This window comes from Dipodomys merriami, unplaced genomic scaffold (assembly GCF_024711535.1).
Source record: "Dipodomys merriami isolate MVZ:Mamm:240054 unplaced genomic scaffold, mDipMer1.0.p SCAF_32, whole genome shotgun sequence".
Classification (NCBI taxonomy): Eukaryota; Metazoa; Chordata; class Mammalia; order Rodentia; family Heteromyidae; genus Dipodomys; species Dipodomys merriami.
Genome location: NW_027204715.1, coordinates 485,326 through 499,370, shown reverse-complemented (window position 1 = coordinate 499,370; position 14,045 = coordinate 485,326). Strand labels below are relative to the sequence as shown.

Here is a 14,045-nt window from a genome sequence, read left to right as displayed (position 1 = left end):
TATGGTGTGTGCATGTTATATGTACATGTAGAGTGCAGTCTGTGGAATATGTGATGTGGGTCTGTGTGTGTTGGGTGGGTATGGTGTATGCATGTTCTATGTCCGCGTAGAGGGCAGTCTGTGTAATATGTGATGTGGGTCTCTGTGTGGTGGGTGGGTATGATGTGTGCATGTAATATGTATGTATAGAGTGCAGTCCGTGTAATTTGTGATGTGGGTCTGTGTGTGGTGGGTGGGTATGGTGTATGCATGTTCTATATCCGCGTAGAGTGCAGTCTGTGTAATATGTGATGTGGGTCTGTGTGTTGTGGGTAGGTATGATGTGTGCATGTAATATGTATGTGTAGAGTGCAGTCTGTGTGATGTGTGATGTGGGTCTGTGTGGTGGGTGGGTATGATGTATGCATGTAATATGTATGTGTAGAGTGCAGTCTGTGTGATGTGTGATGTGGGTCTGTGTGTGGTGGGTGGGTATGATGTGTGCATGTAATATGTACGTGTAGAGTACAGTCTGTGTGATGTGTGATGTGGATCTCTGTGTGGTGGGTAGGTATGATGTGTGCATGTAATATGTACACATAGAGTGCAGTCTGTGTAATATGTGATATGGGTCTGTGTGTGGTGGGTGAGTATGATGTGTGCATGTTCTATGTCCGTGTAGAGTGCAGTCTGTGTAATGTGTGATGTGGGTCTGTGTGTGGTGGGTAGGTATGATGTGTGCATGTTCTATGTCCGTGTAGAGTGCAGTCTGTGTGATGTGTGATGTGGGTCTGTGTGTGGTGGGTAGGTATGATGTATGTATGTAATATGTCCGCATAGAGTGCAGTCTGTGTAATGTGTGATGTGGGTCTGTGTGTGGTGGGTGGGTATGATGTGTGCATGTAATATGTACGCGTAGAGTGCAGTCTGTGTAATATGTGATGTGGGTCTGTGTGTGGTGGGTGGGTATGATGTGTGCATGTAATATGTATGTGTAGAGTACAGTCTGTGTGATGTGTGATGTGGGTCTGTGTGTTGGGTGAGTATGATGTGTGCATGTTCTATGTCCGTGTAGAGTGCAGTCTGTGTAATGTGTGATGTGGATCTCTGTGTGGTGGGTGGGTATAATGTATGCATGTAATATGTATGTGTAGAGTGCAGTCTGTGTGATGTGTGATGTGGGTCTGTGTGTTGGGTGAGTATGATGTGTGCATGTTCTATGTCCGTGTAGAGTGCAGTCTGTGTAATGTGTGATGTGGGTCTCTGTGTGGTGGGTGAGTATGATGTGTGCATGTAATATGTACGTGTAGAGTGCAGTCTGTGTGATGTGTGATGTGGGTCTGTGTGTTGGGTGAGTAGGATGTGTGCATGTAATATGTACGCGTAGAGTGCAGTCTGTGTAATGTGTGATGTGGGTCTGTGTGTGGTGGGTGGGTATGATGTGTGCGTGTAATATGTATGTGTAGAGTGCAGTCTGTGTGATGTGTGATGTGGGTCTGTGTGTTGGGTGAGTATGATGTGTGCATGTTCTATGTCCGTGTAGAGTGCAGTCTGTGTAATGTGTGATGTGGATCTCTGTGTGGTGGGTGGGTATGATGTATGCATGTAATATGTACGCGTAGAGTGCAGTCTGTGTGATGTGTGATGTGGGTCTGTGTGTTGGGTGAGTATGATGTGTGCATGTAATATGTACGTGTAGAGTGCAGTCTGTGTGATGTGTGATGTGGGTCTGTGTGTTGGGTGAGTATGATGTGTGCATGTAATATGTACGTGTAGAGTACAGTCTGTGTAATGTGTGATGTTGGTCTGTGTGTGGTGGGTGGGTATGATGTGTGCATGTAATATGTACACGTAGAGTGCAGTCTGTGTAATGTGTGATGTGGGTCTCTGTGTGGTGGGTGGGTATGATGTGTGCATGTAATATGTACGTGTAGAGTGCAGTCTGTGTAATGTGTGATGTGGGTCTCTGTGTGTTGGGTAGGTATGATGTGTGCATGTAATATGTACGCGTAGAGTGCAGTCTGTGTGATGTGTGATGTGGGTCTGTGTGTTGGGTGAGTATGATGTGTGCATGTAATATGTACGTGTAGAGTGCAGTCTGTGTGATGTGTGATGTGGGTCTGTGTGTTGGGTGAGTATGATGTGTGCATGTAATATGTACGTGTAGAGTACAGTCTGTGTAATGTGTGATGTTGGTCTGTGTGTGGTGGGTGGGTATGATGTGTGCATGTAATATGTACACGTAGAGTGCAGTCTGTGTAATGTGTGATGTGGGTCTCTGTGTGGTGGGTGGGTATGATGTGTGCATGTAATATGTACGTGTAGAGTGCAGTCTGTGTAATGTGTGATGTGGGTCTCTGTGTGTTGGGTAGGTATGATGTGTGCATGTAATATGTACGCGTAGAGTGCAGTCTGTGTGATGTGTGATGTGGGTCTGTGTGTGGTGGGTGGGTATGATGTGTGCATGTTCTATGTCCGTGTAGAGTGCAGTCTGTGTAATGTGTGATGTGGGTCTGTGTGTGGTGGGTGGGTATGATGTGTGCATGTTCTATGTCCGTGTAGAGTGCAGTCTGTGTAATTTGTGATGTGGGTCTGTGTGCCATGTGTTTCTGAACCTGGGGGTCTCCTCAGTGCAGGGGGAGGAAATGGGAAGCATGTAGCCAATGGCCTGGGCAGGACCCCCGTGCTGGGGTACCCTATGCCTGAGAAACAAAGCTGAGCGTGTGTGAGAGTGGCCGGGGAGGAAGGGTCTGTCCCTGGGAGGCCTCATCCCGCGCCTACGCACCCAGGTGCCCCTCCCTCCAATTCTGTCAAAATGGACTTGAATCATGTCTAACAGAAGGCTTGGTATCGATGGCTTCTCATGTTCTGCATTCTCATTTACCCCACAGGAGAAAATGAGCAGTCTAAAGTCACCTCCGTCTTCATCAAGGTGAGCCATAGCTGGCTGCAGGTGGTTCATCCGTCTGAAAAAGCTAGAATTTCCTCTTAACTCCAAGGTTTTAGAACGCAATTCATCTATTTTAACTGACAGAATGACATAATAGAAAACATGTTTGTTTCTCTTAACGTTATCAACATTTTTCCTATATTGGGGCTTAAAATCAGGGCCTGGTGCTGTCCTTTACCTTTTTCACTTAAGGCTACACTCTGCTGTTTGAGCCACTCTACTTCTAGCTTTCTGCTGGTTAATTTAAGATAAGCAGCTCTTGAATTTTCCTGACAGGGCTGGTTTTAAACTTTGAGCTTCACATTTCAGCCTCCTGAGTAGCTAGAATTACAGGTGTGATCGCTGGTGCCCAGCTAGCATTAACATTTAAAGCCACTCATGTAGCTTGTTATGTAAACTACAAGAAGTCTCCTTCTCTTTTTTACATCTAAACAAAGAGGAGACTATGGTTATTTATTTTCCACACTTCTGTGTGAAGTCCTCACACAGAGGGAAGTTCTCACCTGAATGTCCTCTTCTGGTCTCTAATGGCACTTGGTTTAGGACTGGCTCCCGTTGTCTTCCAGCTCTGCTCAGCCCTTCGGCACATCACTTCTGTCCGCTACCATGTTGTCTCTGCGTCTCCGTGCCTGCCCCAGGCATTGGATTTAGGGTTTGCCTTAGTACCATATTGGTTTCATCTCAAGGTCATCCCTAACTGACCTCATCTGTGTTAGTCAGATTTTTATGGCTACAACAAAATGTGTGACTTCTATTTAAGCAATGTAAAGGCAGAAGGAGTTTTTAGCTTACAGTGTCAGTTATTGTGACACCAGGAGCAGCCGTGGTGCGGGACCTGGCACTGCAAGGGTGCAAGACGCCTTTCAAGTCTTCTCCACCCAGGCGTGGAGGTCCAGGGATCTGTGCCTCTGAATCCAGAGTTTCCACTGAGGACTTTGGATGTCATTGCAAGTTCCCGAGTAGAGAAAGGATGCTGGCAGACTCATACTTCAGGGGGTGATGGTGAATGGAAAGAGGGTCCCTTGAATATTTGAGACAGGCACAGAGCCACACTTAGGGGGACTGAAGGGTGCAGAGAGCAGCTGCAGGTGCTTGGTCTTGGGTTTCCTGGACATGAGTCTCCAGAGCGCAGGCCCTCAGCAGCACGGCCTACCTCTTTTTTTTTTTTTTTTTTCTGGTCCTGAACTCAGTCTGGTATTGTCACTGAGCCTCTTTGTTCTCAAAGCTAGTGCTCTAGCACTTGAGTCACAGTGCCACTTCTGGCTTTTTCCAAGTAGTTGATTATAGATAAGAATTTCATGGACTTTTCTGTCTCTGAGTAGCTAGGATTACAGGTGTGAGCCACTGACGCCAGGCTTACCCTCTTATCCCATTGCTCCATCCACATTCCTGTTTCCTACAAATTAACTGTTTAGCCCATTGAGGCCTAAGTCATGTCCCTGCTGAAGCAGGGGACCCTTACACTCCTCTAGCCATCTTTGCATTGTTCTCCTGGGCATCTCTCCCCAGAAGATACTTTCCATCCCTCCCTGGTGGTCCCCTGTGTATCCTATCAGCTCTCCATGGTGGTCCCCTGACTACCCTGCCACCTCTCCCTGGCAGTCCTGTAACTCCTCATGCTTCTCCCTGGTGGTCCCCTGTGACTTCTGTCACCTCTCCTTGGCAGTCTCCCAGTGTGCCCTGTCATCTCTCCCTGGTGGTCCCTCTGTTTATCTCCCTGGAAGTCACTCCTGTTGCCTGCTCAACACTCAGCTGACACCCAGAGCTGGTGGTCTCTGAGAGTCTGGGAGAAGATGGAACCAACACTGGTTCTGCTTACTGCAGCCCTCAACAACACAGTATGAGCTCTATCCAAGCCGATGTTGTCGTCTGTCATTTCAGACTACCTAAGAAGCAAAAGAAGTTGCTGCTGACTTCTCTGTGTTCAGTGCTGTTCCCCAAGACTGCTATCCATCCCAAGAAGTGCTCTTCACAAGCGGTGAGTTGGGTCGGAGGGTCAGGACTTCCCAAAGCAAGGCACCACAGCATCTGGGACAAAGTATGAAACACTGTATGGAGTCTGTTTGTGCAGCGGTGTTCTGTTTAGTGTGTAGTCTGTGAGTATGTTTAACATGGTGCAGTGGTATATGTGTGCTATGCTGGGTATGTGTGCTATATAATGTGTGCTCTTTAGTATGTAATGTGTGAGCCTATGTAGTATATGTGCGTATAGTGAGCATGTACTATGTGACATGTGTAAGGAGCATGTACTATGTGAAGTGTGGTGAGCATGTACTCTGTGAGGTGTGTGTACAGTGAATATGTACTATGTGAGGTATGTATAATTACATGTACTACGTGAGGTGTGTATAATGTGCATGTACTCTGTGAGGTGTGTGTACAGTGAGTATGTACTGTGTTGAGGTATGTCTGCATGTACTATGTGAGGTGTGTGTGTGTAGTGAGCGTGTACTATGTGAGGTGCATGTAATGTGCATGTACTCTGAGATATGTGTGTAGTGTGCATATGCTATGTGAGGTGTGTGTGGTGAGCATGTACTGTGTGAGGTGTATGTATGATGAGCATGTACTATGTGTGGTATATGTATAGTGTGTGTGTACTGTGTGAGGTGTATGTATGGTGAGCATGTACTCTGTGAGGTATGTGTAGTGAGCATGTACTCTGTGAGGTGTGTGTGTGGTGTGCATGTACTCTGTGAGGTGTGTGTGTAGTGTATATGTACTGTGTGATGTGTGTGTGTAGTATGCATGTACTCTGTGAGGTGTGTGTAGTATGCATGTACTATGTGAGGTGTGTGTATAATGAGCATGTACTATGTGAGGCATGTGTGTAGTGAGCATGTACTATGTGAGGTGTGTGTGTGGTGTGCATGTACCATGTGAGGTGTGTGTATAATGAGCATGTACTATGTGAGGCATGTGTGTAGTGAGCACGTACTATGTGAGGCATGTGTGTAGTGAGCATGTACTATGTGAGGTGTGTGTGTGGTGTGCATGTACTATGTGAGGTATGTGTAGTGTGCATATACTGTGTGAGGTGTGTGTGTAGTGTTCATCTACTGTGTGAGGTATGTGTGTGGTGTATATGTACTATGTGAGGTGTGTGTGTAGTGCTCATCTACTGTATGAGGTGTGTGTGGTGTGCATGTACTGTGTGAGGTGTGTGTGTGTGGTGTGTGTGTACTATGTGAGGTGTGTGTAGTGTGCATGTACTCTGTGAGGTGTGTGTAGTGTGCATGTACTCTGTGAGGTGTGCATGTGGTGTGCATGTACTGTGTGAGGTGTGTGTGTGGTGCGCATGTACTATGTGAGGTGTATGTATAATGAGCATGTACTATGTGAGGTGTGTGTGTGGTGTGCATGTACTATGTGAGGTATGTGTAGTGTGCGTGTACTATGTGAGGTGTGTGTAGTGTTCATGTACTGTGTAAGGTGTGTGTGTGGTGTGCATGTACTGTGTGAGGTTTGCATGTACTATGTGAGGTGTGTGTATAGTGAGCATGTACTATGTGAGGTGTGTGTAGTGAGCATGTACTGAGGTGTGTGTAGTGTGCATGTACTATGTGAGGTGTATGTGGTGTGCATGTACTCTGTGAGGTGTGTGTAGTGTGCATTACGATGTGAGGTGGGTGTGGTGTGTATGTACTAGGTGAGGTGTGTGTAGTATGCATGTACTATGTGAGGTGTGTGTGTGATGTTCATGTACTCTGTGAGGTGTGTGTGTAGTGTGCATGTACTCTGTGAGGTGTGTGTAGTGAGCATGTACTCTGTGAGGTGTGTGTAGTTTGCATGTACTATGTGAGGTGTGTGTAATGTGCATGTACTCTGTGAGATATGTGTGTAAGGTGCATGTACTATGTGAGGTGTGTGTGTAGTGTGCATGTACTATGTGAGGTGTGTGTATAGTGAGCATGTACTATGTGAGGCTTGTGTGTAGTGTGCATGTACTATGTGAGGTGTGTGTGTAGTGTGCATGTACTATGTGAGGCTTGTGTGTAGTGTGCATGTACTATGTGAGGTGTGTGTGTAGTGAGCATGTACTATGTGAGGTGTGTTTGTGGTGAGCATATACTGTGTGAGGTGTGTGTGTGGTGTGCATGTACTGTGTGAGGTGTGTGTATAGTGTGCATGTACTATGTGAGGTGTGTGTAGTGTGCATGTACTATGTGAGGTGTGTGTATAGTGTGCATGTACTATGTGAGATATGTGTATAGTGAGCATGTACTATGTGAGGCTTGTGTGTAGTGTGCATGTACTATGTGAGGTGTGTGTGTAGTGTGCATGTACTATGTGAGGTGTGTGTGTAGTGTGCATGTACTCTGTGAGGTGTGTGTAGTTTGCATGTACTATGTGAGGTGTGTGTGTAGTGTGCATGTACTCTGTGAGGTGTGTGTAGTTTGCATGTACTATGTGAGGTGTGTGTAATGTGCATGTACTCTGTGAGATATGTGTGTAGTGTGCATGTACTATGTGAGGCTTGTGTGTAGTGAGCATGTACTATGTGAGGTGTGTGTAGTGTGCATGTACTGAGGTGTGTGTAGTATGCATGTACTATGTGAGGTGTGTGTGTAGTATGCATGTACTCTGTGAGGTGTGTGTAGTTTGCATGTACTATGTGAGGTGTGTGTAGTGTGCATGTACTATGTGAGGCTTGTGTGTAGTGTGCATGTACTATGTGAGGCTTGTGTGTAGTGTGCATGTATTATGTGAGGTGTGTGTATAGTGAGCATGTACTATGTGAGGTGTGTGTGTGATGTTCATGTACTATGTGAGGTGTGTGTAGTGAGCATGTATTATGTGAGGTGTGTGTAGTGAGCATGTACTCTGTGAGGTGTGTGTAGTTTGCATGTACTATGTGAGGTGTGTGTAATGTGCATGTACTCTGTGAGATATGTGTGTAGTGTGCATGTACTATGTGAGGCTTGTGTGTAGTGTGCATGTACTATGTGAGGTGTGTGTATAGTGAGCATGTACTATGTGAGGTGTGTGTGTAGTGTGCATGTACTGTGTGAGGCATGTGTGTAGTGTGCATGTATTATGTGAGGTGTGTTTGTGGTGAGCATATACTGTGTGAGGTGTGTAGTGTGCATGTATTCTCTGAGGGGTGTGTGTGTGTGTGTGTGTGTGTGTGTGTGTGTGTATGGTGTGCATGTAGTGTGCATGTATTGTGTGAGGCTTGTAGATGTTGTGTGCATGTGCTGTGTGAGGTATGTGTGTGTGTACCAAGCAGGTTTGTGTTGCCATTTCCGGGGGCTACAGATGACCTAACTTTCTCTGTAGGGGTTGTCATCACCGCAGGCCAGCAGAGCTTCGGAGGGAGAACTCCCCGGGATTGAAACCCACCCACAATAACCCGAGGCTGAGGTCTCCTGGGTTCTTCCCCTGGACATTTGATGCTGACACATTTGATGGAAACTACTGTGCTCCAGAGGTAAAATGCCAGACTCAGCCCTAACAGTGTCACTGAGTGACCCTGAGGGTCCTCGCTGTCTGCTGTCTGGGCTCCTGCCATCTCTCCGATGCTCTGTCATCTCTCAGAAGCATCTCAGTTTCCATGACAAGTCACTCAGCCACCCCACCTTAGCCTGCTATACCTCCTGTTCTGGAGCCTTAAAGCAACAGCTCATATCATCTGGAGTCCCAGCTGTATCCCTATAGGCTCCAGAAACCACCAGAGAAGGGCACTTGAATTCAGCCATTGACACCTCAAAGTAGAAGCACACCTGAGAAGTATGGGTCCAGACCCACCTAGAAGCCCGCCCGAGGACTGTGGCTGCAGACTCACTTCCTCAGAGTGGAGAGCTTGGTGTAGATCTGCCAGCCCCAGAGCCGGCCCATCATCATGGTGTGCACAAGTTGCTTCTGTGGGTTTTCCTGAGGTCCTGGTGAAGGAACCCTTCATCGTGGGGAAGAGAAGGGTTCAAGGTTGAGCAACCTGAGCACTGCCTGCAGAGAAGGCAGGGAAAAGGAAGTCCATGTCTACAGAGGTCCGGGCTCCCGCCATGGACCCCTGGCGCCACTCCTGTTGAACCAGCCTCTTCATCAATAAGGTGAGAGCATGGGCGCTGGGCTGCTGGATGTGGCAGCTCTTAGCAGCCATCCACCCTGTCCACAACAGGATTTCACCTGTTTCTCACATGGCCTCCACATGCCTCAGTGGATGTGAGCTTCACAGTCATCAAGGAAGAGAGCTTCATCTAGAAAGAGAACCTATCCCAACTGGTTCACCTTGAAGCCATTCTGGCTATGCATGCAATATGACTCCGCCGCTGGAAACCCAACGATGAAGGCTGATCCTGTCACAGTGTGCACCCATGGCTGGCTGGAGTCTGGCACAGCTCCCCCAGCCACCTCCTACCACCGGGGACACCCAGTGTGAGGACCCCGTACCCTCCACGAACAGAGTTACAGCCAGACCAGATCCTAGGGCACCCACACTGCATTGTGCCCTGGGCACGGGTCTAGCTGTGCAAACTCTGCAATGGTAAGTCCTTACTCTTAAGGTACTGGTTCTGCAGTGTCTGCCAGGCTCTGTCCACAGACAGCTTCTCCAGAGGCGCTTCCAGACTGTGGAGAGCATGACAAAGGACAGACAAATGTATGAAGCTGATTGTTTGAAACTTGCATTCAGGTGGCAGACCCAGACTCTGCCGCATGGCTTGCATCAGACAGGCCGGGGCCTCGTGTTAGCTGGTCTGGTATGCAGGTCTGTCTGCATGGCTGCCAGTCTTCCCTGTGCTTGCCCTTCATTGCCAAGTTTATCTTGGTAAAATTATCTGAGACATGATTAATTTTCATTTGGTGATTACAGTTATAGAATGGGACTTGCTGTACTTAGCCAGTGTGGGTGGCTTTAAGACTCCATGACCTCAAATTTTGACCCCACTTCATCTTGATTCAAAAACATGAAGACCAAACATGGACAGTCAACATCTCAGTCCAAGTACAGTGAAATAATGGAATACAGGCTCTTAAACCTTCTATACTGAATTCTAAATCTTTCCAAGTTGGAATATACTTTCAGACTTGAGAGAGAGTTTCTTTTCCAGGTAATTGACACAGATCACTATTACAGGCTAAATGAAACATACACAATCTGGATTGCCTATAACAAGTAAGAAACTGAATTGCTAATTTGAAATTCTGATCCAATGAAAATTCTGTCCTGATGACTTCTTCACTTGTGAGATGTTTTTAGGTAATGCTATTTTTATACAGCCTCTTTCAGGAAGTGGGGAAGGAAGAAAAGCAGCCTAACTCATTCGGTTTTAACTAGAGACCTAGGCCCACAGTGTGATTGCAAAAAATAAGTGCTGTATGTCAATGTCAAACCCAAATGTAGCTGGGCACTGGTGGCTCACGCCTTTAATACTAGCTACTCAGGAGGCTGAGTTCTGAGGATCACAGTTCAAAGCCAGCTGGGGCAGGAAAGTCTGTAATACTCTTATCTCCAATAAACCACTCAGAAAAGTGGAAGTGGTGCTGTGGCTCAAGTGGTAGAGCGCTAGCCTTGAGCTGAGGAGCTGAGAACAGCTCCCAGGCCAGAGTTCAAGCCCCATGGCCTACAAAAAAAAACAAAAACAAAAAAAAATGTATAGAACTCTCACAAGGGGAGGATTGTGAATGTAGCAAAGGGACATGGAAGTCACAACTCAGCTGGCCTTGGTGAAAATCAAGGGTGAGAAACATGACTTCATGTAGGCAGGAGAAACTTTTGTTGGAAATCTTACCCCAGCAACCATTATAAATCTCTCCTGCTTCAAACTCTTCTCTAGCTGAACACTGGTGGCTCACACCTTAATTAGAACTTCTTGGAAGGCTCAGACCTGAGGGTCATGGTTTTAATCCATGGGCAGACGAATCCATAAGCTTATCTCCAATTAGCCAGCAAAAAGTGAGAGGTGCTGCTATGGTTCAAGTAGCAGAGCAATGGATTTGGCCAATAGAGCTAAGGGACTGTGCCCCTGAGCTCCAGTGCCAGCCGCCTTTTTCTGTGGCACACGCCTAGCCTGCATTTCTCTGCCTCCTCCTTGGATGAGCCCTGTCACTTAACCACAGACTCAGCAGCGTCTATCACTTCAAAGATCCCATGTGCTCCCCCAAGTTTGTCATATCCTCTGGGACATTGTGTGTGAGGTGCAGCCATGCAAGAAATCAAACCAATGGCATACAGATGAGAACATAATGTCTTTCCTTTCCCCACCCCTCAGGCAACATGATTTTTAGAAATCTGCAAACACATTGATAGAAACAATAAGGTAGCAAGGTTGTGGTATATAATGTTACGATATAAAACTCAACTATATTTTCATAGACTGACAAGAATTTTCAAGTAGCATCTCAAAAACTATTCAAAACATCAACAATAGTGAACTTAACAAAATTGGTACAAAATTTGTGCATTGGGATCCAAAACCATGTTGAAGAATTCAACATAATCTATATTATTGTTAAGTGAGGCATTGTTGATGGATTAGAATATAAAATATTAAGATTGCAAGTTTTTCTCCCATTGTGTGTGTATGTCCCTGTTGAATATCTTCAGACTTTTTCTTTCAAAGAAGACACTGTTGCTAAAATAGAAATGGAAATTCAGAAAATCTAAAGCAGCCATTTTGAAAATAGAGTACCTGCAATAAGGTAGTCATAATGACCAATGAACAGAATAAAAACTACAGAAATAGTCCACATACTCCTGCTCAATCATAGAAAACAGATTTGTATGACAGTTCAGTGGAGAGAAGGAAGACTTTTCAGTAACACCTTATGGTAATTGGATATCCATATGTCAAACAAAAATGCTTCAGCCCCTAGGTCACACCATACACAAAAACTATCTGAAAATCAATCATAGGCCCAAACTTATAGGGTAAAACTTTAGCACTAGTAGAAAAATCACACAACATCTTCTTTATCTTATGAAAAGTAAGGTTATCTTTGATAGAAAACAGCACTATTAAAGAAGGAACTGATAAACTGCATTTCATCAAAAAAATTAATTTGCTATTCAAAAATCAGTTCTTACTTGGGAAAAAATACAGAAGGAATTCCAAAATTTTTTCAGGTCATGAACGTGCACATGCTGCATAAATGGTTCTATTTATTTCCTGCTATGCCACCACTTTATTGAAGCTATCGAACAGATGAATTATTTTTCTAAATAACGTAAGATAAATATACAGCCATTTTCTGGCAGATAAAATAATTTACTATGCTTACAAACTCAGGTCGTCAGGGATTTACCTATGGGGAGAGCAGCTATGCTAACCCCTGTACGACCGATGTGGTCCCTCTCTTCCTGAATGGAATTGTTTGCTCTCTGCCAATGCATCTTGGAAATATAAACCTCTCTTATTTTACAGGGGCTCACAACTGAGTTTTCTTCATCTCAGAAGAGACGTTGAATTTGGACTTTGAACAGTGCTGGGTGTGGGGAACTCTAGGGGGTAGACTTCACGCATTGTTCATTACAAGGTGGCCTTCACCACTGGGGACCAGGGCTAGGAGGCTGCGGTTTAAGGAACGTGTTTACATATCAAGGTGTCAAGGAGGGACTTGTGATGGTTAATTTTGTTAACTTGATTGAATTAGAAAAGACTAGATTAATAAAGCATATCTCTGGAGGTGCCTGTGCTGTCATTTCCGATGCCGGGTAGAGTGGCCTGACCTGGTAAGTGGATCTGCCCCTTGGTGGATTCATAATGCGGTGGAAGCATTAGGTGGTGGAAGGTAGGAAATGGGCCTCTGTCACTGGAGGTGTGTCCCCTTCCTACATTCTTTCTCTCTGCTTCTTATCTGCAGTGATGAACTGCCACATACAGGCAGATAGCCACAGATGGAGTCCTTTGAATCTGTGACCCCAAATCTGTCCTCCTTTTGAGTAGTTTTGTCAGGTATTTTATCACAGCAATTCGTCCACTACAAAACAAATCCAGCCAGAAGTGCTCACAGTCACAAAGGCTAGAAACGCACATGGGTAAAGGCATGACATGGCCCAGACATACATTTCAGGGTCAACTCTGAACAAAGCTGAAACCAGGCCACCATCAGAAGCAGATATTTGTCTCAGAATGTAGTGTACTTGTGTTTGAACTCAGGGCTACCACATTACTTGAACCGCATCTCCAGCCTAGCTTTTTTGGTGATATTTTGATACTTAGATATTCAAAATATCTAAGTTAACTTTTCTGTCTAGACTGGCCTTGAACCATAATTCTCCAGATCTCAGCCTTCTGAGTAGCTAGTATTATATGTATGTAAATCCTCAAGGTGAAACAAGCAGAAAAACACTATTAGCTTTTTGTTGGTCACAGAGTTGTGTCCCTCAGGTAAGCCAGCAGGCACTGCTGGGCGGGCTGCTGGCTGGCGCACTCATTCTGCCTCCCAGTGCAGGCCAGGACTTCCTCAACCCTGGATCAGCTTCAGAACCGTTCACTGTGGCCTGTGGGGTGATGCTCATCTCTGGCACACTGCAGTGGGAAGCCATTACCAGATAAGCTATTGGGAGTATTCTGATGTGTATCCACCACCAATGGCACCAATGTTTGCAAATTAACCAGAGAGAATGAAAACAGGAATGCGGGTAGGAGCGCACAGGATGCTAATCCTGAAGTGTTTCATTCAGCAGTGCTCGTTCTGTCTGCATTGCCCATCCGTGAGCATCCTGGATCCTTTCCCTATGAGCACCGTGCCTGGAGTCTTAGCACTGGGGCAAGCTCTCAAGCTGGGTAACTCCCACTGGGTAGCTGCCCGTTCCCGCAGGAAGCGGGAGCCAGGACCGTGCCGCACAGCACCTTGTACATGAGGAAGAGCGCCCCTGCCAACTCAAACCCCTCTTTTGCTGACATGCGTGTTTCCTTCAGGCCAGATGTCTCTGTCCACGTGCTCCCCTCTGAGCGCCTCAGCCCGTCAGAGAGGCTCACAGCAGAGCGCCTCAAAGACGGGTGAAAGTCAACCCTAGTTTCTTGGCATCCCTCTAAAAGACAGCCTGTGCTGGTAGTTGGAATTTCTTGTGGATGAATTAGACATTCACAGATGTACTCCATTTAGACTGTTGTGAAAAATGTCATTTCTCAGTTCCGGAGGCTGGGGAGTCTGAAACCAAGGTGCTGGCAGG

The 14,045-nt window shown here is 46.1% G+C and overlaps 1 protein-coding gene across 4 annotated transcripts in view; it reads left to right on the top strand.

The window, feature by feature from the left end:
* LOC138841461 (palmitoyltransferase ZDHHC11-like) overlaps nt 1–12,543 on the top strand; it is a 33,833-nt gene extending 21,290 nt beyond the window's left edge. For 3 of the 4 annotated variants that reach the window (XM_070042146.1, XM_070042147.1, XM_070042144.1), the window contains 4 exons: nt 2,871–2,911; nt 4,811–4,907; nt 8,210–8,979; nt 12,292–12,543. In XM_070042146.1, the coding sequence (XP_069898247.1) occupies nt 2,871–2,911; nt 4,811–4,907; nt 8,210–8,281 (210 nt within the window). In that variant the 3' untranslated portion in view covers nt 8,282–8,979; nt 12,292–12,543. The remainder of the gene's footprint in view (nt 1–2,870; nt 2,912–4,810; nt 4,908–8,209; nt 8,980–12,291) is intronic. The other variant, XM_070042145.1, reaches the window with a different exon arrangement.
* Nucleotides 12,544–14,045: the final 1,502 nt, after the last annotated feature.